The sequence below is a fragment of the Lutra lutra genome, chromosome 11 (assembly GCF_902655055.1).
Source record: "Lutra lutra chromosome 11, mLutLut1.2, whole genome shotgun sequence".
NCBI lineage: Eukaryota > Metazoa > Chordata > Mammalia > Carnivora > Mustelidae > Lutra > Lutra lutra.
Genome location: NC_062288.1, coordinates 71,849,445 through 71,876,992, shown reverse-complemented (window position 1 = coordinate 71,876,992; position 27,548 = coordinate 71,849,445). Strand labels below are relative to the sequence as shown.

Sequence of the window (27,548 nt, the reverse complement as noted above, 5' to 3'; positions counted from 1 at the left end):
ACTATATAACAAATTGAGAGTTCTGTCATTACACAAATATTACTGGTTAATGAAAATATTGTTGTGTAAATACATAACCCTCCAAAAGAGAAACCTTCATCCCTTTTGGGTTTACATTCGGTATTCAGGCCAAGATTGAAACTGTGATATGTAATCATTTTAACACTGTGTGTATCTGCATGTATGTACCTTTATTGCTGTTTCTCAATTTCGTCAAACTAAAGGGCTAGTATTTTGATTTTCAACTCAGTCCTTCTTGGTCTCTGTGCTTACAGTAATAAGGCTTTTGAAATTTTGAGTAAGTCAGTCTTGATGTATTTGAACTGTTTTAATTCTTTTTCTGTGTTAAAAATCAATCAAACAAATACACTTCTTGAATGCTAGAATGTGATAGTCTTAACTGGGGAGAGAATTTGACTATCATCTTCAAATTTGGCTGTTTTATTTTATGTTTTTGATTTTATTCTGTCACCAAACAATTGCCTACATTTGAACATAAGGCAATAAAACTTAATCTTAAGACTAAGGATGTTGAGTGAAGCCACCACCATAATTTTTGTTTATCCTTTTGTTTATTCTTTTACCCGTACAATTATGTTAATGCTCATTTATTTGGCCATAGCATTCTCATTCCATATTTTATCAGAATGCACATTGCTCTTTCAGATTTCATATTAAAAGTGGTGACTGATTTAATGTTTTTAAAAAGGTGATGGCAAATATAGTCAGCTTATAATTTTTATTCAGAACATTTTATAAAGATTTGAAACTTTGGAGGGGCTTCCAAGATAATTTCTCTAGCAGCATTTTTGCCCAAGGATAATAATTTTTTAAAGTACTGTTTGCCGAGAGCATGTCAAAATAAGTAAATAAAAATATTTAGCTTGCTTGCTAATTTATGTTACCATCTCAGCTATCAACCTCTTTTTAATATAGAAAACTGTATGTAGAGATCCAAGAAAATAACAGGCAAGAAGCAAGGTTAAGTAACTTTACTCTGTGCTGCAAGGTCATATTGCCCAAGGGTAGCAGGATAATTAATGCTTGAATGCCCAGCCATAATTGTTCCCTCCTAGTGTGTTTTTGGTTTATAAACTGATAACTCATACCTACGTCTGCTTATGCTTATTAGTTTGAGCTTCACAAATCCATCTGTTTAAAATGGTAAAATTTATTTGATTAACACATCATCATAGTTAAAATGTTGCATCTTTTGCATAAAGGACCTTTTAAAATTAAAAAGTTTAAGCTTCATGAAATTTGATTTCATGATTTTGCTTTTCTCATTTTTAAGTAATTATAGGTTATGCAGAAATAAACTTTTAAAAGTCTTAGATATTTTTAAGTGAAATTAACTTAATTCATTTTTTCCCCTTGTTTTTAGTGGGAGATTTTGATAAGATCTGGCGAGAACATTGTGAGGATGAGGAAACCCTTTGTGAATATGCTGTTGCAATGAAAAATTTGGCAGATAACCATTGGGCAAAAACTTGTGAGGGCGAAGGTCGTATTGAATGGTGTTGTAGGTGAGTGTTTTTATGAACTAACATTTTTGGTTTCTAATGTACTGTTTAAACTCTTAAATCCAAGTAATGCTTTGTATAATTCACTGTACCAAAATAGAGCTGCTTTAAAACAGATTATATCTTTTAGATAACTTTTCCCCCTTGACTCTCTTTCCCTAGGTTCATATCATTCATCTCTTTTTCATCAAAATGTTTTTCTCGGATATAACTTTTAATTTTGTTTAAACTTTTTTAAAAGTATAGCTCTAAAAATAAATAAAAGTGTAGTTTTAAATGCATTTAATATACTTAAATACTAATACATTTAAAATAGGAGTTTTAACACTTAACTCTTCATTAATAAGTTATAGTATAGAAATTTCTTTACATAATTATATTTGGATTCAAGTAAAAGTGAATATGTTTCTATAATTTAAAGTTTGAAAACATCTTAAAAGTGTTAAAATCCTAAATTTTGGTTGTATGACTTAGAGTGTTGTAGCACTTAAATTTATTTTGGATAATGTTTATCTTATTGTAGTTTAAGTTCATAGTATAAATTCTAACATTTAAAATATCAGAAAGTGAAATACTTCCTGTCAGTTCTCTCAAGGTGGTAAAATGAGAAGAATAAATATGTATAATGACTGAATTTAAAAATGAACTCCCAGGAGTGGCCAGGTGGCTCAGTCCCTTAAGCAACTGACTTTTGATTTTGGCTTACAGCATGACCTCAGGGTTGTGAGATAGAGCTCTAGGGCTCTGCACTGGGGGGTGGAGTCTACTTAGGATTCTTTCTCTCTTCCTCATTATGCCCCTTCTATCTCTCATTCTCTCTCTCTAAAAAAGTAAATAAATAAAAAATAAATAAAAATGAAGTCCCAGAAAACAAAGTATTTCCTTTTTATGTGGACAATAAATTTATGATAACTTCTGGTTTATATTTCATTGTAGTTATTCTATCCAAAATTTGTTTTAATATCATTTAAAAGTTATGTAATAATGCATATTTCATTCATTAAACAAATAGTCCAGAGGAAAAAAATTGTATATATTTAATTGTTTTGTTCATCTAATAATAATTTTTAATGATTGTCTACTGTGTACTAGTCACATCATAGGCACTGAGAGTACAATAATCCACCAAAATCCTTACTCTCTTGCTCTCTCTTTCATGCTAATAGAGGCAAGAAACAATATATAAGTTAAATATATGCTAAGTCAGATACAGTAAGTGCCATGAGAAAAGTGAAGCAAGGAAAAATAGAACGATTTTAAGTAGGGTAGACAGGGTCGGCCTCACTGAAGTGTTATGTATAAAAAACACGAAAAAAGTGAGAGACCAAGCCTAAAAAGTCCGAAGGCTTTGAGGTACAGACTGTTGCTGGGATGTTTCCGAAACAGTAAGGAAACCAGTTTGGCTAGAGCAAAATATGAAGGGAAGAAGAGTGGTAGAGAGTAAGATAGTGAATAGCTAGAGTCTGTAAGATTTTGTAAACCATTGTAAAGACATTAGCTTTTATTCTGTGTGAATGAGTCACTGGATGTTTTAAGACAAAGATTAACAGGATTTTATTAACCTTTTATAATGTGTCTGGAATTCTTAAGAATTAATTGCTGTGTTAAGATAGACTATAGGAAGGGGAGGGTGTAACTAAGGAAATCAGGAAGCTAATGTAATAATCGAGGTATAAAGTTGTAGGAAACAGTTTTTTTAGAGTGTGAGAAAGTGAATGGACAGAACATTAGTATAATAAGATTAATGCTCAAATGAGTATAATGACTCAAGAGAGGGGGTAGGGAAATGATGGTATATATATTGTGGTGATTATGATGATACATAAATATGAGTTGGGTGTGGGGAGTGAAAGGGTGGTATCACCCACCAATGGATTGTGGATGCCAAGAATTGTGGAGTTGGAGAACTAAAGAAAGGAGCCAGAATAGTAGGAAATAAGATGCTTGGAATTAAAATGTTTTGGGGTTTTTTTGTTTGGTTGGTTGGTTCTGGAGGGAAAATGGTTATAAATCTGACTTACCCACAATACACATTTTCTCCCTCAAGCTAAGAAACACAAAATGAGAAATACTGCTGAACCATGTATTTCTTTTATTACACAGAGTAATAATGTAATCCAGTCAGAAAATTAGTGCCATCACTATTTAAGATCACCATTCTTGGCTTTTAGCAGCAGCACTGCTTTAAAATTAGTATTCAAATACACCAAGCAAGCTCTCAGACTTTATTTTCTTAAATGGACTTTGATAGGTGGTACTCTCATAGGAGCATTTGCTAGTACCTTCCTTGAATAAAGAATCTGCCTCACACTTCACTCTGTTTTTCCTTGGATTTGTGGTTTTTATCAATAGTTATTGTATCTACATGTGTTCTGAAAGAGGTCATTTTTAGGTCAAACTGCTGAAAAGGAACATTCATAAGAATTGAGGTCAAACTGTAAAAGAACAGTGGCAAAATATTGTAAACTAATCTTACTGTGGGATTTAATCCATGAGGAGTTTTATAATGTCTTTAAACTTTAAAATAGCTTGAGGGAAAAGGCTTCAAAACAGTATTGAATTTTGAAACTTGATTTATCTGCAATTTTAACTTGTGTTATATATATAATTCATTTCTCTGTTGATAATTCTAAGAAAGCAGTGGTAATTTGAAAGCTAAAGTGGGTTTTAAAAAGGGTCTAACAGAAGTTTCTTTCCAGTTAATTATACTTAAAACTTCATAGGAATTTGGTATGTGAGTTAAGCCTTACTGACATTACCCTTCTCAGATTTTACTGGCTGTTTAGCTTAAAGAATTCTACATATGATTTCCTGCAAAAAAAATAATAAAATTTGACTTATAGTATGAAATACTGAAAACTAGAAACAAGACACAAATGTATAGTTGTTATGTTTAATAAAAGAATTTGCTTTTTCTAAGTCTTTGTACATAGAGAGAAACACATTGTTTCCTGAATCATTTGCAGGTAAATTGCAGAAAACATGACTTTCATTCCCACACATCTCCTAAAAATAAGGACATTCTTCTCCATAACCACCATATCATCATCATCATCACATTAAGATAATTAACAGTAGTTTTCTCATTTCCTAAAAATTTTAGTTCAAAAATTCAGATTTTTAAAAAATTGTCCCCAAAATGTCCTTATAATTTCTTTTTCTAAATCTAATCAGGGGGGCACCTGGGTGGCTCAGTGGGTTAAGCCGCTGCCTTCGGCTCAGGTCATGATCTCAGGGTCCTGGGATCGAGTCCCGCATCGGGCTCTCTGCTCGGCAGGGAGCCTGCTTCCCTCTCTCTCTCTCTCTCTCTCTCTCTCTCTCTGCCTGCCTCTCTGTCTGCTTGTGATCTCTCTCTGTCAAATAAATAAATAAAAAATCTTTAAAAAAATTAAAAAAAAACTAAATCTAATCAGGGCTTATGCATGACATTTGGTGGTTACATTTCTTTAGGTTCTTGTTTTTATTTGCGTTTTTAGAGAAATGTCAGTTTATTTGTAAAATATCCCACATTCTCTATTCTGTGGTTTTTGGTTTCAAGATGGTTGATAGTACTGTTCAGAATATCTGTATATCCTTACTGATTTTTTTTTTTTTTGGCTTTTTGTTCTGTTACCAAGAGAGATATTTTCAAGATACCATTTTTCTCAATTTTTATATAATAATTATTTGGCTCATCTTTTAGAGATTGCATTTTTCTTTTGAAGTTCTAGTCAGTTAACCTTTTTCTGAATTAAAAGAATTATAACAATTATTTTAAAGTCTTTGTTTATTCCAACATGTTTTATCTAGATCTTCTTTTGGCTGTTTTTTTTTCTTTTGGCTATTATGGATCATTTTCCTGCTTCATTATATGTCTGGTAATTTTAAAATATATATATATATGTATATGTACATATATATATGTACACACACACACACACACACACGAACACTGTGTTTTGAAGAGACTGGCATAAATATTAGTTTTCCCTAGAGAGGGCATGCTTTTTTTTTTTCCTCTCTCTCTCTCTCATTGAGTGGCTGCTAGGATGGAAGACTGACACTTCGATCCATCAGGGGTTAAAATGGATTACATAGTTTCATTTCACCTCTGGCTTCAATTGCTTTGAAGGTGAGTTCTGTCTTATGTATATAACAAGCACATTCCTCCGTCAAGACTCTGAGACCTTAGCCTACAGAAGAGTGTAAAGAATTTTCTCTGCTTTTTAGTCACACTCCATGCCTCTAGTGCTGCCCCACTGCCTTTTTCATATTTGAAAATCAAGACCTATGTGGGGTGGGGGGGATGCAGGAGTAGAACAGGGAGAACAATCTCTGCATTTGGGTTTCTTAAAGTTTCCAGTTAGTCACACTATTCTAAGCAACCGTTAAAAGTTCTGCTGGTTTCCCTTTAATCAAGCAAAATCCCTCTACTATGGAAGACTTGATCCTTTGCTGCCCATGTACCTTTTCAACAAATGTACAAAGTGCCTGTGATCTTTTCTCATCGAGGTCTTTCTTTAGTTCCTTTAGACCTTTTGTATCTTTAGCTCTCTTAATTTCTTCTTAGTACATTGTTTTTTAGATTGTATAGTTCTTTTCCCCCAGTAATAGCATAACCAGGTGCTTGTAAGCAGCTAACAGGTTTATTTGTTTATTAAATAAACTGTTTCATTTGGGTTTGCAAAATGTTTTTTCAAATTGTATCATTCTTTGCATTTATTAGCTTCTGTAAATAAAAGCTTTTCTTTATGAACAGGGAATGATAACCTGTTCTTCAGAAAGGCTGGGGAAAAATAAACATACACATATATCTAATTCTTTTTGTTTAATTAGGAATTTTCTCAATAAGAAATTGGTGTAATAGTTACAATTGTGATGAGTAGGTTTTTTGGTTTTGAGGGTTTTTTAAATTTTTGCAATATCACTATAGCCTCTGATATTAGTTATTCAGTCTTCTTCCATCAGTCTTTTTTTGGGGGTTGGGGGAAGATGTTCAGATTATTTCATATGTAGTTGGTGGGAGCCCCTTCCAAGCTGAATTCTATGTTCTGACATCACCTGTGAGCACTTTCTTAACTCTCTAGAACAATATGAACCTTTACTTTTGCTGTCTGAGACTTAGAATCAAACTATTTCTTCACAGGGCCCTACTTTCTTTTAGTGGGAAATGGCATTTAGAAAATAAAGTAAGATCTGGGCACTAGGTCTGCTGCTGAAGGACTTAGTTCTGAATAATATTAACACATTTGCTTTTGTCCTATAGTTCACATAAAGTGGTTTGAAAATTACAGTGCCAGTTTTACATTTAACGATAAACTGGATGAAGTTTAAAATTTCTTTGCAGTTCTTTTGTCTTTAGAACATATTTAGAACATATTTATAAGGGTCAGGATCCTATGTTTAAAAGTTACTTGAAATAGTTCTTTTGTATATGGTTGTGTTCACTTTTCTTTCATTTTTATGAGTTTTCCCCTATTTTAATTTGTGGGAATATGAAACATTTATATGGTTCAAAACTCAAAACTTTATAAAAAGTTGTATTTGTAAAATGCTCCCATCCTTTTTCTTCATTTGTTTTATCCTGTGTTTTTTTTTTTTTAAGAATTAACCAAATTGACATACACACATGTACCCACCTGTTCTTCTGTGTTCAAGTGGGATATGTTATATACTCTGTTTTATACCTTTCTATTTTATTTAATAATATCTCATGAAGATCACTGTTTGGTATTATACTGGTCAGGGTTCTCCAGAGAATTGACTCCTGTGTTTATGGAGGCTGACAAATCCCAAGATCTGCAGGATGAGTTGACATGCTGGAGACCCAGGAGAACCAGTGGTGTAGTTACAGTCTTAAACCTGGCAGGCTTGAATTCTAGGAATAGCGGATGTTTTAGTCTGAGTCTGAAGGCAGGAAAAATTCAGTGTCCCTGTGCTAATAAGGCAGTCAGGCTGGAGGAGGCTTTCATACTCTGGGGAGGGTTAACCTTTTGCTCTATGCAGACCTTAAAGTTGGATGAGGCCCACCCCATTATGAAGGACAGTCTGCTTTACTCAGTTTACTAATTTAAATGTTAATCTCATTCAGAAACATCCTCACAGAAACACTTAGAATATTTAGCCAGATATCCAGGCACCCCTTGGCCCAGTCAAGTTGACAGCATAAATTAACCAATCACAAGTATATAGATATCTTCCTCATTTCAGTCAGTTATTTATAAGCTTTTCCTATTACAAATACTGCTATAGTGGGTACTCTAGTACGTATTCATTTTGAATTTTGGGCATTGTATCTTTTTAGTTTCCTGGATGTGGAATTGTGGGGTAAAAAAGTAAATATATGTGATTTTGTTAGATATTGTCAAATCACCTTAGATAACCTTGAATAAGTTTAAATCATTTTGCAGTTCCACCAGCAAAAAACAAGAATACCTATTTCTTCACAGTCTCACCTACCTTTTAAAGTTTTGCCAGTTTGATAGGTGGGAACTGGTATCTGTCTGGTTTTATTTTCTCTTGTGAGTGAGGTTAGTATGCTTCACATATTTAAAAATTAATTACCCTTTTTTGTGAGTTATGTGTTTATGTTTTGGATACTTTTTTTTCCCATTCCTTTTGGTTCCTCTTACCTTGTTTATTTTTTTTTCATAGTTTTTAATACGATTTACAGACATGTGCCCTTTTTCTTTGACTCTTTATATCTTTTGCCATGCAGGTTTTTGTTTTGCCATGTAGAAGAATTGTTTTTACATAATCAGATATGTACCTCTTTCATTGCTTCCAGATTTCAGTTGGCTTAGAAAAGCTCTTCTGATTCCCAGACTATAAGAATTCCTAATAGTAGTTTACTCATTTACTCACTAGTTTTCTTCTGGTAATTGAATGATACCATTTTTTACATTTAGATCTCTGACCTGTTTGGAATTCATTCTGGTATTTGTTGGGAAGTATAGCTCTAACTCCCACCACCAAGTAATTATCCATTTCCCCAACATGATTTATGAAAAAGTCCCCCTTTTCTGCAGTGATTTGGCATGACATTTATATGCCAAATTGGCCAACTGTATGCTAGAGTTGGTTCTGTTTTAGGACTTTGTTGCTTTTCATTGTCTCTATTATTTAATCTATGTTGCTCTATAACATCATCTCCCTACCCCACCCCACCACCTGTACTTCCTTCTCTTCCTTCTCAGGGTTTTCTTGATTCTTCTTCTCTCCTTTTCCTTTTTTTTTTTTTGTTGTTGTTGTTTTGGCATGTATTTTAGAACCAACTCTTATAACTCAATTTGTAAAAGTTTTAATTTTTATTGGATTTACATTAAATTTTTTAATAACTGCAGAAAACTGACATCTTTGTAATGTTGAATCATGTCCATGAAAAAGTTATGTATCTTTCCATTTGATCCACTCTGCTTTTGAGTTGTTCAGTAGTATCTTACAATTTTCTGAATACGGGTTATGTGCATTTATCATTTTATTGCTGTTGTAAATATGATCTTCCCTTCCATTATATAAAGAAAGACATATATATATATCTATATATAAAATATACATGTATATACAATGCATACAATATACATGTATATTATATATACAGACGGTTTTAATTTTTGTATGTTTTACATCTTGTTTTACTGAATTGTCTTACTGTTGATATTAGTTTCTTACAGATTCTTTTGGGTTGTCTAGGTAAACTCATCTGTAACTATACAGTATTTTCTTTCTCTCTAGTTCTTTTTGGTTTATTTGTTTGTTTTTTCCCTTTTTCTTTTAATTTTTTTTCTCTTGCTAATATGTATTATTTGCCCCCAGGTGTACAGGTCTGTGAATCGTCAGGTTTACACACTTCACAGCACTCACCATATCACATACCCTCCCCAGTGTCCATAACCCAACCACCCTCTCCACCACCACCCCCAGCAACCCTCAGTCTGTTTCGTAAGATTAAGAGTCTCTTATGGTTTGTCTCCCTCCCAATCCCATCGTGTTTCATTTTTTCCTTCCCTACCCCCCAAACCCCTCACTCTGCCTCTCAAATTCCTCATATCAGAGAGATCATATGATAATTGTCTTTCTCTGATTGACTTATTTCATCAACACAATACCCTCTAGTTCCATCCACATCGTTGCAAATGGCAAGAATTTATTTCTTTTGATGGCTGCATAGTATTCCATTGTATATATATACCACATCTTCTTTATCCATTCATCTGTTGATGGACATCTAGGTTCTTTCCATAGTTTGGCTATTGTGGACATTGCTTCTGTAAACATTGGGGTACACGTGCCCCCTTAGATCACTACATTTGTATCTTTAGGGTAAATACCCACTAGTGCGATTGCTGGGTCATAGGGTAGCTCTATTTTCAACTTTTTGAGGAACCTCTGTGCTGTTTTGCAGAGTGGCTGCACCAGCTTGCATTCCCACCAGCAGTGTAGGAGGGTTCCCCTTTCTCTGCATTCTCATCAGCATCTGTTGTCTACTGACTTATTAATTTTAGCTATTCTGACTGGTGTGAGGTGGTATCTCACTGTGGTTTTGATTTGTATTTCCCTGATGCCGAGTGATATGGAGCACTTTTTCATGTGTCTGCTGGCCATCTGAATATCTTCTTTGCAGAAATGTCTGTTCATGTCCTCTGCGCATTTCTTGATTGGGTTATTTGTTCTTTGGGTGTTGGTTTGGTAAGTTCTTTATAGATTTTGGATACTAGCCCTTTATCTGATAATGTCATTTGCGAATATCTTCCCCCATTCTGTCAGTTGTCTTTTGGTTTTGTTGACTGTTTCCTTTGCTGTGCAAAAGCTTTTGGTCTCAATGAAGTCCCAATAGTGCATTTTTGCCCTCGCTTCCCTTGCCTTTGGTGATGTTTCTAGGAAGAAGTTGCTGTGGCTGAGGTCGAAGCGGTTGCTGCCTGTGTTCTCCTCAAGGATTTTGATGGATTCCTTTCTCACATGGAGGCCCTTCATCCATTTTGAGTCTATTTTTGTGTGTGGTGTATGGAAATGGTCCAGTTTCATTTTTCTGCACACGGCTGTCCAGTTTTCCCAACACCATTTGTGGAAGAGACTGTCTTTTTTCCATTGGACATTCTTCCCTGCTTTGTCGAAGATTAGTTGACCATAGAGTTGAGGGTCTATTTCTGGGCTCTCTATTCTGTTCCATTGATCTATGTGTCTGTTTCTGTGCCAGTACCATACTGTGTTGATGATGACAGCTTTGTAATAGAGCTTGAAGTCTGGAATTGTGATGCCACCGACTTTGGCTTTCCTTTTCAACATTCCTCTGGCTATTCGGGGTCTTTTCTGGTTCCATATAAATTTTAGGATTATTTGTTCCATTTCTTCGAAAAAATTGATGGTATTTTGATAGGGATTGCATTAACTGTGTAGATGGCTTTAGGTAGCATAGACATTTTCACAATATTTGTTCTCCTAATCCATGAGCATGGAACATTTTTCCATTTCTTTGTGTCTTCCTCAGTTTCTTTCTTGAGTACTTTATATAGTTTTCTGAGTATAGATTCTTTGCCTTCTTGGTTAGGTTTATTCCTAGGTATCTGATGGTTTGGGTGCCATTGTAAATGGGATTGACTCCTTAATTTCTCTTTCTTCTGTCTTGTTGTTGGTGTATAGAAATGCAACTGATTTCTGTGCATTGATTTTATATCCTGACACTTTACTGAATTCCTATATGAGTTCTAGCAGTTGTGGAGTGGAGTCTTTTGGGTTCTCCAAAGTATCATATCATCTGCAAAGAGTGATAGTTTGACTTCTTCTTTGCTGATTTGGATGCCTTTAGTTTCTTTTGTTGTCTGATTGCTGAGGATAGGACTTCTAGTAGTACATTGAATAGCAGTGGTGATAGTGGATATCCCTGTTGTGTTTCTGACATTAGCAGAAAAGCTCTCAGTTTTTCTCCATTGAGAATGGTATTCGCTGTGGGTTTTTCATAGATGGCTTTGACAATACTGAGTTATGTACCTTCTGTTCCTACACTTTAAAGAGTTTTGATCAGGAAAGGATGCTGTACTTTGTCAAATGCTTTTTCAGCATCTATTAAGAGTATCACATGGTTCTTGTTCTTTCTTTTATTAATGTATTGTATCACATTGATTGATTTGCCGATGTTGAACCAACCTTGCAGCCCAGGAACAAATCCCACTTGGTCATGGTGAATCATCCTTTTAATGTACTGTTGGATCCTTTTGGCTAGTATTTTGGTGAGAATTTTTGTATCAGTGTTCATCAAGAATATTGGTCTGTAATTCTCTTTTTTGATGAGATCTTTGTCTGGTTTTGGGATCAAGGTAATGCTGGCCTCATAAAATGAGTTCGGAAGTTTTCCTTCCATTTCTATTTTTTGGAACAGTGTCAGGAGAATAGGTATTAATTTTTCTTTAAATGTTTGGGACAATTCCCCCCGGGAAGCCATCTGGCTCTGGGCTCTTGTTTGTTGGGAGATTTTTGATGACTGCTTCAATCTCCTTACTGGTTATGGGTCTGTTCAGGTTTTCTATTTCTTCCTGGTTCAGTTTTGGTAGTTTATATGTCTCTAGGAATGCATCTGTTTCTTCCAGATTGTCAGATTTGCTGGCATAATGTTGCTCATCATATGTTCTTATAATTGTTTGTATTTCTTTGGTGTTGGTTGTGATCTCTCCTCTTTTATTCATGATCTTTTTTAACTTGGGTCATTTCTCTTTTCTTTTTGATAAGTCTGACCAGGGGTTTATCAATCTCATTAATTCTTTCAAGAAAGCAACTCCTAGTTGCGTTGATTTGTTCTATTAATCTTTTGGTTTCTATTTCATTGATTTGTGCTCTGATCTTTATGATTTCTCTTCTGCTGCTGGGTTTAGGCTTTCTTTGCTGTTCTTTCTCCAGCTCCTTTAGGTGTAGGGTTAGGTTGTGTCCTTGAGACCTTTCTTGTTTCTTGAGAAAGGCTTGTATCGATATATACTTTACTCTCAGGACCGCCTTTGCTGTGTCCCACAGATTTTGAACAGTTGTGTTCTCATTATCATTTGTTTCTATGAAGTTTTTAAATTCTTTAATTTCCTGGTTGACCCATTCATTCTTTAGTAGTATGCTCTTTAGCCTCCAGGTATTTGAGTTCTTTCCTCTTGTGGCTGAGTTCTAGCTTCAGAGCATTGTGGTCTGAAAATATGCGGGGATCGATCCCAATCTTTTGGTACCAATTGAAGCCTGATGTGTGACCATGGTGTGATCTATTTTGAAGAATGTTCCATGTGTACTAGAAAAGAATGTGTAATCATTTGCTTTGGGATGGAATGTTCTGAATATATCTGTGATGTCTGTCAGGTCCAGTGTGTCATTTAAGGCCTTTATTTCCTTGTTGATCTTTTCTTTGGATGATCTGTCCATTTCAGTGAGGGGAGTATTAAACTCCCCTACTATTATTGTCTTATTGTCAATGTGTTTCTTTGATTTTGTTTTTATTTGGTTTATATAGTCAGCTGCTCCCATGTTAGGGGTATAGATATTTAACATTGTTAGATCTTCTTGTTGAACAGACCCTTTGAGTATCATATAGTGTCCTTCCTCATCTCTTATTATAGTCTTTGGCTTAAAATCTAATTGATCTGATATAAGGATTGCCACCCCAGCTTTCTTCTTATGTCCATTAGCATGGTAAATTGTTTTCCACCTTGTCACTTTAAATCTGGAGGTTTCTTTGGGTCTAAAATGAGTTTCTTGTAGAGAGCATATTGATAGGTTTTGGTTTTTTATCCATTCTGATACCCTGTGTCTTTTGATTGGGGCATTTAGCCCATTTACATTCAGAGTAACTATTGAGAGAGATGAATTTAGTGCCATTGTATTGCCTGTAAGGTGACTGCTACTGTATATTGTCTCTATTCCTTTCTGGTCTACTACTTTTAGGCTCTCACTTTGCTTAGAGGACCCCTTTCGATATTTCCTGTATAGCTGGTTTGGTTTTTACAAATTCTTTTAGTTTTTGTTTGTCCTGGAAGCTTTTTATCTCTCCTTCTATTTTCAGTGATAGCCTAGCTGGATATTATATTCTTGGCTGCATGTTTTTCTCATTTAGTGCTCTGAATATATCATGCCAGTTCTTTCTGGCCTGCCAAATAGGTCTCTGTGGATAGGTCTGCTGCCAATCTAATATTTTTATCATTGTATGTTACAGTCTTCTTGTCCTGAGGTGATTTCAGGATTTTCTCTGTCACTAAGAGTTGTAAGTTTTATTATTCGATGATGGGGTGTGGACCTATTTTTATTGATTTTGAGGGGGTTCTCTGTGCCTCCTGGATTTTATTGGTTGTTCCCTTTGCCATATTAGGGAAATTCTCCACTATAATTTGCTCCTGTATACCTTCTGCACCCCTCTCTCTTTCCTCTTCTTCTGGAATCCCCATTATTTTAATACTGTTTCATCTTATTGTATCACTTACCTCTTAAATTCTCCCCTCGTGGTCCAGTAGTTGTTTGTCTCTCTTTTGTTCAGCTTCTTTATTCTCCATCGTTTGGTCTTCTATATCACTAATTCTCTCTTCTGCCTCATCTATCCTAGCAGTAAGAGCCTCCGTTTTTTATTGCACCTTATTAATAGCTTTTTTTATTCCAAATTGGTTACATTTTAGGTTTTTTATTTCTCCAGAAAGGGCTTTTATTTCTCCAGACAGAGTTTCTCAAATATATTGCATGCCTTTTTCGAGCCCAGTTAGCACCTTGAGAATCGTCATTCTGAAAACTAGTTCTGACATATTCTTAATGTCCATATTGATTAGGTCCCTGGCCTTCAGTGCTTCCTATTCTTTATTTTGTGGTGAGTTTTTCCACATTGTCATTTTATCCAGATAAGAATATATGAACGAGAGAATAAAATACTAAAAGTGTGGCAAAGACCCCAGAGAAATGTACGCTAAGCAAATCAGATGAGATCCCAAATCGGGGGAGAGAAAAAAGGGATTAAAAAGAAATTTAAAAAAATTTAAAAATGCATATATATCTATAATATATGTATATATATATAATATATATATACATACATAGATACATACATTTATATTAGACTGGTGAATAGAACAGAGCCACCAAGTTGATTTTGGGTTTATTTTGGTCTCAGAAGAAACTACCTCCCAACATTTTAAAGAAAGAAGAACATATATATACCAAAATAAGAGTAAACATGATGAAGGGATGGAATATGACTGTAAAGATGAAGATAAAAATAAATTCTGAGAAAGGAATTGGTAAGATAAGTTGGTTGGAAAAAGAAAAAAAAAGAAAGTGGAGAGAATTTGCTCGGGCTGGAGACTAGAACAAAGCCCTGTGCTAGATTTAGGGTATATTTTGATCTGTTGTATCCCAAAGTTTTTTTTATAAGAAAAAGCCCTATATGTATATAAAAAATAAAGGTAGATAACAATGAAGGATAAAATATTTCTATGATAATGAAGGTTTACAAAAAGATTTTTTTAAGAAAGGTATTGTTAAGATAAACTAGTTAAAAATGTTAAAAAAGGAAAGAGGAAAAGTTAAAAAAATTAGAATAAGAAAAAAATAAAAGAAATTTAATTAACTTTGCAAGACTGAAGAACAATGGGGAGAAAGCCATGAATTCCATGCTTTGCTTTCTCCTCCTCAGAAATTCCTCTGTTCTCCTTGGTCAGTAAGCTTGGTCTTGGCTGGCTGTTCTTGCTCATCTTCTGCGGAAGGTGCCTGTTGCAGTGAATTTGAAATGTCTTTGCCCAAGACGGAATTGCGCAGCCCTTTCCAGGGGGCGGGCTAATTAATTTGCTCAGGTTCGCTCTCGGGAACCTTTGTTACCTGAATGGTTTCCATAGACCTCAGGAGGATGGGAATGAAAATGGCGGCCTCCCAGTCTCTGGCCGGGAGGAGCTGAGAGCTCGGGGCCTCACTTTTCCTTGTGCCTTCGGAGAAAGGTGGTCAATCACTCCCATCTCCCTGGTCTCTGGCCACTCTCCGAGCTCACCCGGCCTGTGACCGAGCGTTTCTGTCTCTGACTCACAGCGCGTTTGGAGTCTCCAATCCCAGCAGACTCCTGCCTCCAGAGAAGGAAGGTGAGTCTCCAGATTGGCCACTTGTGGTGTTCTTGCTCTGCTGTGCTGTGGATCACAGTTTAAGGTAACCCTAAGCTTAGAGCTCACTTTGTAGTTGGTTTCCCTGCTCTGTGAGCTCTGCTACACTCAAGACACCCCCATCCTTCTGTGACCCTGCAGGACCTGAGACCACACTGTCCCCATGAGGGCTTCACCCCCGCTCTGGAGCGATGTCCCTCAGTGGAGCAGACTTCTAACAGTTCGGATTTTGTGCTTCGTTGCTCCACCGCTTGCTGGGAGCCAACCCCACCCCCGTGGTCTGTCTTCCCCTAGCTTCGAATTGGCTTCTCCACAAGGCCTACCTTTCACAAAGTGGTCGATTTTCTGTTTCTAGAATTGTTGCTCTTCTCGTTGATCTCCTGTTGGGTTTGTAGGTGTTCAGAATGGTTTGATAACTATCTAGCTGAACTCCTGTGACCTGATGTCGTCTCAGTCTGCTACTCCTCTGCCATCTTGACTCCTCTTCTCTTTCTCTCTAGTTCTTTTGACCAGTGCTTTTTTCTGTTGTCCGTTGCATACCTTTGCCTTATTCATTTAGCAATAATGTGTTTGGTGTGTCGCCATTAAAAACATTACTGGCTTTTTGACTGATACGTATGTATAATTTTACGGTTAGGAAGTACTCACCAATGCCTATTTTACTGAGTGTTTTTATTAGGAATAGGTGTTGAATTTGCTGAATGTCCTTTCAGCATCTGCGGAAATGAATATGAGGTTCTGTAAATTTATGAATGCAGTGAATTATATTAATGGATTTAAATTTATAGGTGAAGGACTTTTTGTTTTATTTTGTTCTACTTTTATTGCATTATGATTGGATGATTTCATCTGTTTTGTTTTTTTTCTGTGACTCTTACTGTGGTTTTCTTCATGACATAATACATATGTATGGTAATTTTTATGAATATTCAGTGTGTGCTCGAAAAGAAGCTATACTTTCTATTAGAGAGCAAAGTTTGTTATGTTAATAAGATAAACTTTATTCTGCTCCTTCAGGCTTTTCTGTTCTTGCCTAATATTCATTCAGTTGATTGAATTGTGTCTTAAAGTTCCCTATTGTTAGTTGTGTCTATTTCTCAATGCATCTCATGGAGTTTCTGCTTTGTGAAGATGGCTGCTATGATAAATGGCACATAAATATTCATAACTATTGCATTTTCTTTGGAAATTGTGGCCTTCAGCATTATAAAGTTTCCCTTTTTTATTCATTACCAGTCTCTTCATTAACATTTCTCAATCATCTCATGGATGAAATTCATCTTCCAGTAAATCCTTTAAGAACAGCTTGCAACTATGATGTTCCCTGAGTTCTTACATGCCAAAAGCTGTCCTTCTATAGTTTTGTTACAAAGTGCACAGCTTAGCTAGATAAAAATCCTTGACTCACACCTTCTTTCCTTCACCTTTTAAAACAATGTTTCTCTGCTTTAGTCTTATTTTCTATCTTCTTTCCATTTTCTCCCTACCCTCTCCTCTTTTCCCCTTCATTCTCTGCTGAACTGTTTGGGAGTCAGTTGCAGAAATCAGAAGACTTTCATTCCTAATACTTTAAATTGTGTCATTGCACTTAGTTAAGGCAAATTCTCTAGCTTTCTCTCTTCCTCTTTCTTTCTCTCTGTCTCTCTCTCTTTTTTTTTTTTTTTTGTTTCAAGTTTTTATTTAATTCTAGTTAGTTAACATATAGTATAATATTAGTTGCAGGAGTAGAATTTAGTGATTCATCACTTAAAAATAACGCCCTATGCTCCTCACAACAGATGCCCTCCTTAATACCCATCACCCATTTTATTTATTTATTTATTTAAGATTATAGTCATTTTTTAGAGATTTATTTATTTAAAAAGTTTTTAAAGATTTTATTTATTTACTTGAGAAAGAGCAAGAGTGAGAATGAGTACGCAGAGGGAGAGGGAGAAACCTACTCCCCACTGGACAGAGAGCCTGACGCAGGGCTCAATCCCAGGACCCCCAAGATCATGACCTGATCCAAAGGCAGACGCTTAACCAACTGAGCCACCCAAGCACCCCATAAAGATTTATTTATTTATTTGAGAGAGAGTGGGAGGGAGAGAGAGAGAAGGTGTGTGTGAGCTAGGGGAGGAGCAGAGAGAGAATCCTGAAGCCAACTTCCAGGTGCATTGGGCTTGATCCCAGGACTGAGCAGAAATCAAGAGTCAACCACTTAATGGAGTGAATCACCTAAGTGCCCTTTTTTTTTTTAAAGATTTTATTTATTAGAGAGAGAGCAAGCATGAGTGGGGTAAGGGGCAGCAAGAGAAAAGCAGTCTCCCCATTGAGCAGGAGCCCACCACCTTAGCCAACTGAGCCCACCCAGGCGCCCCACCCATCACCCATTTAGCCCATCCCTCTACCCACCTTCCCTCCAGCAACTCTCAGTTTGTTCTCTTGTTAAGCAAAATAAGTCAGAGAAAAACAACACCATATGATTTCCTTCATAAGTAGAATCTCTTTTTTCTCTTTTTCTTTTATAATATTTTACAAATTTTATAGATTCTCAGTTTGGATTTGTATGGTTGTTTCTTTGTGATTAGATTTAAGCATATTAGCAGGAATATCACATAGGTGATATTGTGTCCTCAGTGTATTACATCAGGAGGCATGTGAGATCTGTTCTGAACTGAGGGTTTTTTCCTTTCAAGTAAACTTTTATAGTGCAATTTTAGGGTCACAGCAATATTGAGCAGAAAGCACAATTTCCATGTACACCCAGACCACACATATGCACAGAATCCTCCACTATCAACATAGTGGTACACTAGAGTGGTACATTTATTGTAATTGATGAACCATATTGACATATCATTATCATCCGGAGTCCATAGTTTGTTTACATTAGGGTTTGCTTTTGGTGTTGTATATTCTGTGGGTTTTGACAAATGTATAATGATAAGTATTCACCAGTATAGTATCACACAGAATATTTTCACTGCCCTAAAAATCCTTTCTGCTTTATCTGCATATCCCTTCTTTCCCCATACTCCTGACAACCACAGATGTTTTTAACTCTTTCCATAGTTCTCTGCCTTTTGGAATGTTAAAAAGTTGGAATCACAATATATAGCCTTTTCATATTGACATCTTTCACTTAATAATGTGCATTTAAGGTTCTTCATTATCTTTTTATGGCTCAATAGCTCATTTCTTTTTAGCACCAAGTAATAATCCATTGTTTTGCTATACCACAAGTTCTTTCTTTATTCACCTACTAAAGGACATCTTGATTGCTTCCAAGTTTTGGCATTTATGAATAAAATTGCTGTAAACATCCATCTGCAGGTTTTTGTGTGGAAGTGAGTTTTCATTTGGGGGGGGCAAATATCAAGGAGTGTGATTGCTGTATTGTATGGTAAAAATATGTTTAGTTTTTCACTTTGTATTCCCACTAGTAATGAATAAGAGTTCTTGTTGCCCCACATCTTTATCAGCAGTTGGTGGTTTTGATGTTCAGGATTTTGTCTATGCTATTTATGTGTAGTAATATATTGCAATTTTAATTTGCATTTCCCTAATGACATATGACCTGGAGCATCTTTTCATATGCTTATTTCCTATCTGTATATCTTCTGTGGTAAGGTATCTATTCAGGGTTTTTTTTTTTTTTTTTTTTGCTTATTTTTAAACTAGGTGGTTTGTTTTCTTATTATTAAGATTTAAGAGTTCTTCGTATATTTCAGATAGGAGTCCTTCATCAGCTATGCCTTTGCAGGGATTTTCTCCCAGTCTGTGGCTTGTGTTCTCATTCTTTTCTCATTCTCTCATTCTCTTCTGCAGAACAGTTTTTAATTCTAATGAAGTCTAATTCTCAATTCTTTCTTTCATGGATCTTGACTTTGGTGTTATATCACAAAAGTCATTGCCAAGCCTAGGGTCACCCAGATTTTCTCCTAGGAAATTTATAAAACCTTTTAAGAGTTTATAGGTTTGTGTTTTACTGTGATCCATTTTGAGTAAATTGTTGTGAAGTGTGTAATGTCTATGTTTAGGTTCATTTTTTAGTATTTAGTTGTCATCCGAGCATCATTTGGTGAAAAGACTGTCTTTACCCCCATTGTATTGCTTTGCTCTTTTGTTCCATGGATCTAGTTGTCCATTCTTTCACCAACACCACACCGTTCTGATCACTGTAACTTTATAGTAAGTTTTAGGAAGTCAGACAGTGGTCAGTCCTCCAACTTTGTTTTTCTCCTTCAATATTGTATTGGCTATTCTGGGTCTTTTACCTCTCCATATAAACTTCAAAATTGGTTTGTTGGTATCCACAAAATAATTTGCTGTGATTTTGATTGGGATTGTATTGAATTTGTAGATCAATTTGGGAAGGACTGCTGTTGTGACTGTATTGTATCTTTCTATCCATATTTATGGAATATCTCTCCATTATTTATTCCTTTTTGCTCTCAGTTTTATTTCAGATTTGAAAAGTTCTATCATATCTGCAGTTGCTTACTAAATTATGTGTAATTAGTATTAAAGTGTTAGTATTTTTCTCTTTTATGGCTGTTTTTGGCTCTGTGTTTTTGAGAATTTTCATTCACTGAAAAGTTTTGATTATTTTTCTCTTGCCCTCTAATAGAACCTTTTCTGGTTTCTGGGTTCATTGGGCATTTCTTTCATGTATTTGTCTATTATGTTAGAGTGTCTGTAGGTGGGTAGATAGGAGTTTGTGTGGATTACTCTGTTCTTTAAATCCAAAGAACCTTGCTTGTTTGCTACAAATACAAAAGTATGGTTCCCTTAATAAATATTGTCCTCTTTTGGTCTGACGTATGATTTTCTTACTATGTGTAGATTATAACATCTCATTTTCCTTAATTGCTTCATTTTTTTCCTTTATCACCAAGTCTCCAGAGATACCTCCTTTATTCAAGGTGCCTCTTTTCTTCCCCAGAAGCAATCTTTTCAAGGCTCTTCTTTTTGGTGACATATACGTTTTGTGTATGTCTGTGTATATTGTCCTCTTGACCTTCCAGTGGCTAATGCTCTAGTTCACAATGTCCCAAATCTTTTCTTAAAATTTCCTCTCTCTTGGACCCCTCTCTTGGATGGTATATCTTACTGGTTTTAATCTGTTTTTTTTGCCACTTTTAAGACCCCATGATATCTTACCCTCTTTTATAGAGTCCTCATCTGACTATACTTTGGGGGACTCCAAAGCCAGTTCAGTTGGCCTCTGGTTTTTATTTTCCAGTTACATCTAAAATGAAGTGCTGTTCTGGTTCCTAGTTATGCCATAGGCATGAACTGTATGTGCTTTTATGTGTATGTGCTACACTGAAATATCTATATGTTCTTTGGAAAGTGTATAGGGAGATTGGAATTTAGATGGCTGATATTTTATGAGAATCTGGAATTCTAGCTCTGTAAGTATTTTGCTACGAAGTTTCTAGATAACTATGATGTTAAACCATGTAAAATTGCTATATTTATAATTCAAGAATTCTTGAATATCAGTAGTTGTATATGGTTCTACCCAATAGAAAGGTAAGCAAGCTCTTTACTCTTTGTTTCATGCCTTAGTGAAATGTTACATATTGGAGAGGCATTGTTTTTAGTATTCATTCTAGGGTTATAAAGGCTACATTTTTTATCAAGTTTACTGAGGTTTAATTATATACAATAAAATGGCACCCATTTTAGCATACAATTCAGTGGATATGGACAATTTTTACACTTCTGTAACCACCACTACTGTCAGTATTTCCATCACATTAAAAAGCTCCATTCAGCACTTTTGCAGTTTTAGCCCCACCCCAGGAAATCTGTAAACTGCTTTCTGTCACTAAATTAGATGTCTAAAGTCTACATCTTTAAATTAGCCTTTTAATCTTGCCGGATCTGAGGCTTACTTATTACTCCAGTATCAACTAGTTACCTTTCCCTGCTATATTTGTGTTGGCCTCTGGGCATTTGTACTTGTGAGTCCATCCATCCGTTTTCTACTCGGCACTTTACATTTCACGTGCCTTGAATGGGTGTCCATCTCTGCAGGATCCGTGATGCTTTTTATTTTCTGTGCTTTTACTCATGCTATTCTCTCAGCCAGGAAAGCACTTACCCCTAAATTAACATTCTTCCTTGCCTGATTTATTCTTACTCATATTTTTTAAGTCAGCGTATATTACTGATTGGGTTGTTTATCAATTGTATTTTGTCTTTATCAATTTTGTTTTCTTTATTGTTGTATAATTGTCATCATTAGTCTGAACTCCCTGGGGACAGCAGTGACTTCTTCAATTTGTTTTCACATCACAGATGTGCCTGGCACATGGGAGCTCTCTGTTCTTAATATTTAATAAGTATTTGATTTATGAAGAATAGGTTTTAACTCCTGTATATAAGAACCAAAACTAAGTCTACATAGGAAAAATTAAAGAAGTCTTTTTTTTTTTCTAAGTCTTCATAGTAGTTACTAAGAAAACTAAAGTTGAATGAATAGCATCCTTTAAGTGTGAGGAGAGATGGGCATTAGACCATAGCTCTGCTTGCAGAAACCAGTTTTAAGTTAATGCTTCAATTATTCTCTTGCCATATATTTCTAGAAATTCACCAAGCAGTGTCTGTGGAGAAAAATAGTCTAGCTTTGTTCAAATATGATCTCTGTGTACTAATAATGTGTTTTAAAGATCTAAAAAGAAAATATTTTAAGATTCCATTCTCCTACATTTTAAGTAGCTTTGATAATTATATGTTTATATATATTATATGTTTATAATTATATTTATATTTATAATTATATGTTTTCACATGTGTATTTCCTGTCACAGTGTAAACTCAAGGGCCAGAGCTAGATTAGTCTGTTTTACCTTAAGATTCCTTTCTTTAGGGGCGCCTGGGTGGCTCAGTGGGTTAAAGCCACTGCCTTCGGCTCAGGTCATGATCCCAGGGTCCTGGGATCAAGCCCCACATCGGGCTCTCTGTTCAGCAGGGTGCCTGCTTCCCTTCCTCCCTCTCTCTGCCTGCCTCTTTGCCTACTTGTGATCTCTGTCTGTCAAATAAATAAATAAAATCTTTAAAAAAAAAAAGATTCCTTTCTTTAATAGCTAATAAATATTTGATTTGATTCTGTGATTCATGTTTGCTGTCCTATTACATATCCAGGCATGGTACCCTACTATATTCACTCTAAAATTGTATTAGGTATGAAGAAAATTGTTTATAAGGTTATGTCAATCATCAGTTTCTGATTCTGGATAGCAACCTGATGTGTTCTAAACTGTATGAGCTTAAAATGACGACCTTCAAAAACACTTCATTTTAATAGTGAAAGAATTGGGACAAGCAGGAATGATCTCTTATTAATGGTTAAGAATAATTTCTAGGTGTTACAGAAACCACTCTTACATTTAAACTTTTGTTCTCTGAATGTTTACCTGTAATGACAGTACCATTTTTACCTGAACTAGATTTTTGTTCCCTTCTCTCACAGCAAATAAGATTAATGATTCTTAATATGTTGACATCCTGACTTTGTTTTCATAAACCAGCAGGGATCTAAGAAACAACTATTAGGATATCTGTCTATCACCAGCAAAGCTGGCTCAGAATTAACTGTAATGACTATTCTTTCTGTATGCTCTCACTGAATAGCAGAGTTATCTAAGCTTTTCTGGAGGAACTTATGTTTTAGTTAAGAATACAGTTCAGCAAAACATACAGGCACATCAGTACCCTTGAAAACATACTTTTTTTTTTTTTTTTTTTAATGAGAGAGCACACAAGTGGGAGAGACAGAGGGAGAGAATCCAAAGCGGGCTCTGCTGAGCACGGAGCCTGGCACAGGGCCAATCTCACGACCCTGAGGTCACCACCTGAGCTGAAACCAAATCAGATGCGAACCAACTGTGCCACCCAGGCACTCCAACATACTCTTTATTTATTAAATATAATCTATGATTATGCTTTGTTGTATGGTAGTTAAAAGTGCTACAGGTGCTCAAACTTAACCTCTATGTGAAATTTTCTTTCTTTTTTTTTTTTTTAATTAATGTATTTGACAGAGAGATCATGAGTAGGCAGAGAGGCAGGCAGAGGGAGAGAAGCAGGCTCCCTGCCCAGCAGAGAGCCCCATGTGGGGCTGATGTGGGGCTCGATCCCAGGACCCTGGGATCATGACCTAAGCCAAAGGCAGAGGCTTTAACCCACTGAGCCACCCAGGTGCCCCTCTATGTGACATTTTCAAAGTAAGAATTTGTAATTGAAATTTCTCATTTTGATTAATAAAGGCTAATGTTTTCCCACTTTGTTTTATATTTATATTTAGTGTTTTAAAATATAATTTTATTTTGCCTTGTAGTGTATGCAGAGAATATTTCCAAAATGGTGGGAAGAGAAAAGCACTTGAAAAAGATGAAAAAAGAGCTGTACTCGCCACTAAGACCACTCCAGCCTTAAATACACACGAGTCTTCTAAACTTGAAGGTCATTTAACCAACCTCAGCTTTACAAACCCTGAATTTATAACTGAGTAAGTATACTTTTTCTATTCCAGTTATTAACGTCATCCTGGATAGCTGTATAAATAATGTAAAATAGCGTAATGATTTACCATAAGTAGTGGGCTGTTTGCTTGCTCCCCTGGTAATAGATTAGGCTGAAAAATACATATTTGTAATATTACTAGGTAGAAAACGAGCATAAATTTTAAGGGATATCTGGAAAACTAATGGTTCTTTAATAGATTGTATTCAGGAAAAATGAGAAAGAATAGTTTCTTAAATGTAATTACTCTTACGGGAATGCAAAGAATCAAAATAACAAAATCCATTTTAAACTGTGTTTAATTTAAAGTCGGTATCCACTAATTAAAAAATCACAAGGAATAATGGAAGATTATTAATAGAGCCAATTGCCATTGTTTTATTGTTAATAGGAAAATCTGCCTACTAGTAATATATGTATGCATAGGCTCAAATTTTACTTATTTAGTAAGTAATTGGATATTTTCCAGTTTGGTTACTATCCATCACCTCACAGTTATAATTTTTTTTCTTGTGAAAACTTTTAAGATCCATTCTTTTAGCAACTTTGAAATATACAGTGTAGTGTTAACTATAGTCGTCCTGGTATACCGTTCATCCCTTTAACTTACATATAACTGGAAGTTTGTATCTTTCACCCAATTTCTCTACTCCAACCCTTATCACCCCCTCTGGTAACCATGGTCACATCTCTGTTTCTATGAGTTTAGTTTCTCTTAGATTCCATGTATAAGTATTTGTCTTAGATTGTCTTTCTCTGACTTAATTCACTTAGCATAATGGCCTGAAGAACCATCCATGTTACTAAAAATGGCAGGATTTCATTCTTTTTTATGGGTGAATAGTATTTTGTTCTATATTTATATATATAAGCACATAAGTATTATAATCTAATGAATAGTAGTATTAAAATTATTTATATACCTTAGTACCAGAATTGATTTTTAGTATCAAGTAATACTTTATTAATCTCTTGAAAATGCAACACTTGAATAATTCTAGAAACATTCTTGATAGACACTGAAAGCTAACCATGAAAATAAAATGTATTAGCTTCTTAACAATTTAATTTTATAGATATTGAACATAGTGTTACCTCTGGCTACTTTGATTTTACACCATGTTGACAATACTCTCTAATCAGTTGTAAGCAGTTTCATTTGAAAACTAATTGAATACATTTGATTAGTTCAGTAGGAAAGGATTAAGGCATCTTTTTTTTACCTTTTTTCAAAGGTTACTACAGAGCTTACAAAGCAGGATGTTACTGAACATCCTGTAACTCAGAGTGTTATGAACATTCTTGAATATTTTTAAAATGACAATATAAAAATATAGTTACACTGCTATCAAAGATAGGTATATCTAGAAAATATCAACCCTTGAATTTCTATATGGTTCTTTTTTTATAGTATTTTACTGTTGAGATTACCTTACTTGTTGTATCACTGTCATCATATTTTCCTTCTCTAAACATGTTTTCTTTCAATTCTTGGAACATTTTTGTAATAGTTAATTTGAAGTCTTTGTTAAATTCAACATTTGAGCTTGCTTACTCAGAATCATTTTTTATTTACTACTGTTTTTCTTGGGTATGGACCACACTTTCCTGTTTTTGTTTGTATGTCTCATAATTATTTTGTTAAAAGTTACCCAATGTATTTTTGATAATACATTGTAGAAACTCTCATTTGGGGTTTTTCCCCGAAGTAGGGTGGTGGTGGTGGTTTTTTAGTAATTTGCTAGGGCTTAATCTGTGGGATCTACCTTCTTTGCAGCTTGTATGGTATTGTCATTTTTATTTTTTAGGCTTGTTTCCTCTGCATAGCTTAGTGGTCATTGATAGCACAGGTTCTACTCGAATATCTCAAGCCAGATACGCTTCTACCCTCTACGAGTGGGTGTGTGTTGATTAGGGAGTGCTTTAAAAACTTAGGCAGTTTTCCAGTCTCCCTAACCATATACTTTTCACCAGACCCTCTTGGAGCTCCTGTGCATGTTCACTTAGTCTCCAGATCATTCAAGGCTATGTGGAGATCTTATGAAACACCTGTATGCCTTTCTCATTTTCAGGACTTTTCTGGTTAAATTTTTTACTAATTCTCCAGTCTGCACGTAGCTCAGCCCAACTAAAGCTGCAACCTCAGGCTGGCATAGCTGCTGACTTTGTTTGTTTTCTACTTTTACTGATAATGTTCTGTGTGGGTTTTTGACCCTTTGCTTCAAATCAAGTTAACCCCTTCCAGCAGTGAAGCTGTTGACTTTCATAACCATCCCTGTCCTTGAAAAATTTCTAAACCAACTAACCAAGGGGTGGGGGTGATAAGAGTGGCTTTAGGCAAATAGATCCTTACTATTCTTAACTTAGGATCAGCTTGTTTGAATGAATAAACAATTCTCAAATTGTTTGCCTTTGTTCGAGTATAAAACTCAAGGAGTTTCTTAAGGAGTGGATTTGCACTTCTACCCTGCCAGAATCAAGAAAGAGAATCTGAAGCAGACCCCATGTTGAGTGCAGAGCCCAAGATAGGGCTTGATCTTGAAACCCTGAGATCATCACCTGAGCAGAAACCAAGAGTCTGCTGCTTAATTGACCGTGCCACCCAGCTGCCCCTCCAGTTTAGTTTAAAGGAGAAAAATTAGTTAGGTTTAAGTATTTGAAAGAAAGTATCCAAATATGGTTGTTGTGGGTCAAGAGTTACTTAGTATTGAAATTAAACATTGAAACAAGTTATCTAACCTGGCTAGGTTTATATTTTCTTCATTCTAAAAACTCTGGACTCTTTCATATACCATCTGAACCCAACACGTGTATGTAAACATTATTCCTCCTGCTTTTCTTGCCGTTTTTGCAGCCTTTATTCTAGTCATATAGAACTGTTTAAATTCCCCTAGTGATACATGCTTGGTCTTACTTTCTGGCAGTTGAAAGAACAATATGTCCTCTTTCTGATAAACTGTTGCTGTACTATATTAGGCTATATTTGAAATATCTTGCTTCCCAGAACTTAATTCAAACTTCCCAAAACAAATGATACTCTTTGATACCAATATTAAACCTTTTTATAAATAGTTCTATTAGTGTACTTATAATATTGTACTAAAACCACTATTGAATATTTTTCTTACTACAAATGAAGTAAGATGACAGTGTAAAACATTTGCATGTAAAGAAGACTGTGGATGTAGAAAAATTACTGCTCAGTTCCAGTTAAGTTTATGCAAATTTCTTTCCAGTCTTTTTAATGGGCATTGTTTTTTACACAATAGAGACCATGTAGTATAAAGAATTTTGTTAACTGCTCTTCCCATGCTATTAAAACACTCATTCTGCATTATATATTTTTAAATTATTTTTATTAACATATAATGTATTATTTGTCACAGGGGTACAGGTCTGTGAATCGTCAGGTTTACACACTTCACAGCACTCA

The 27,548-nt window shown here is 35.2% G+C and overlaps 1 protein-coding gene across 1 annotated transcript in view; it reads left to right on the top strand.

Annotated features, from left to right (window-relative positions):
- Positions 1-27,548, top strand: part of BMT2 (base methyltransferase of 25S rRNA 2 homolog) — a 103,679-nt gene that overhangs the window by 14,221 nt on the left and 61,910 nt on the right. Inside the window, exons 2-3 of the mRNA XM_047695427.1 lie at positions 1,385-1,526; positions 23,931-24,101. Coding sequence (XP_047551383.1) covers positions 1,385-1,526; positions 23,931-24,101 — 313 coding nt within the window. The remainder of the gene's footprint in view (positions 1-1,384; positions 1,527-23,930; positions 24,102-27,548) is intronic.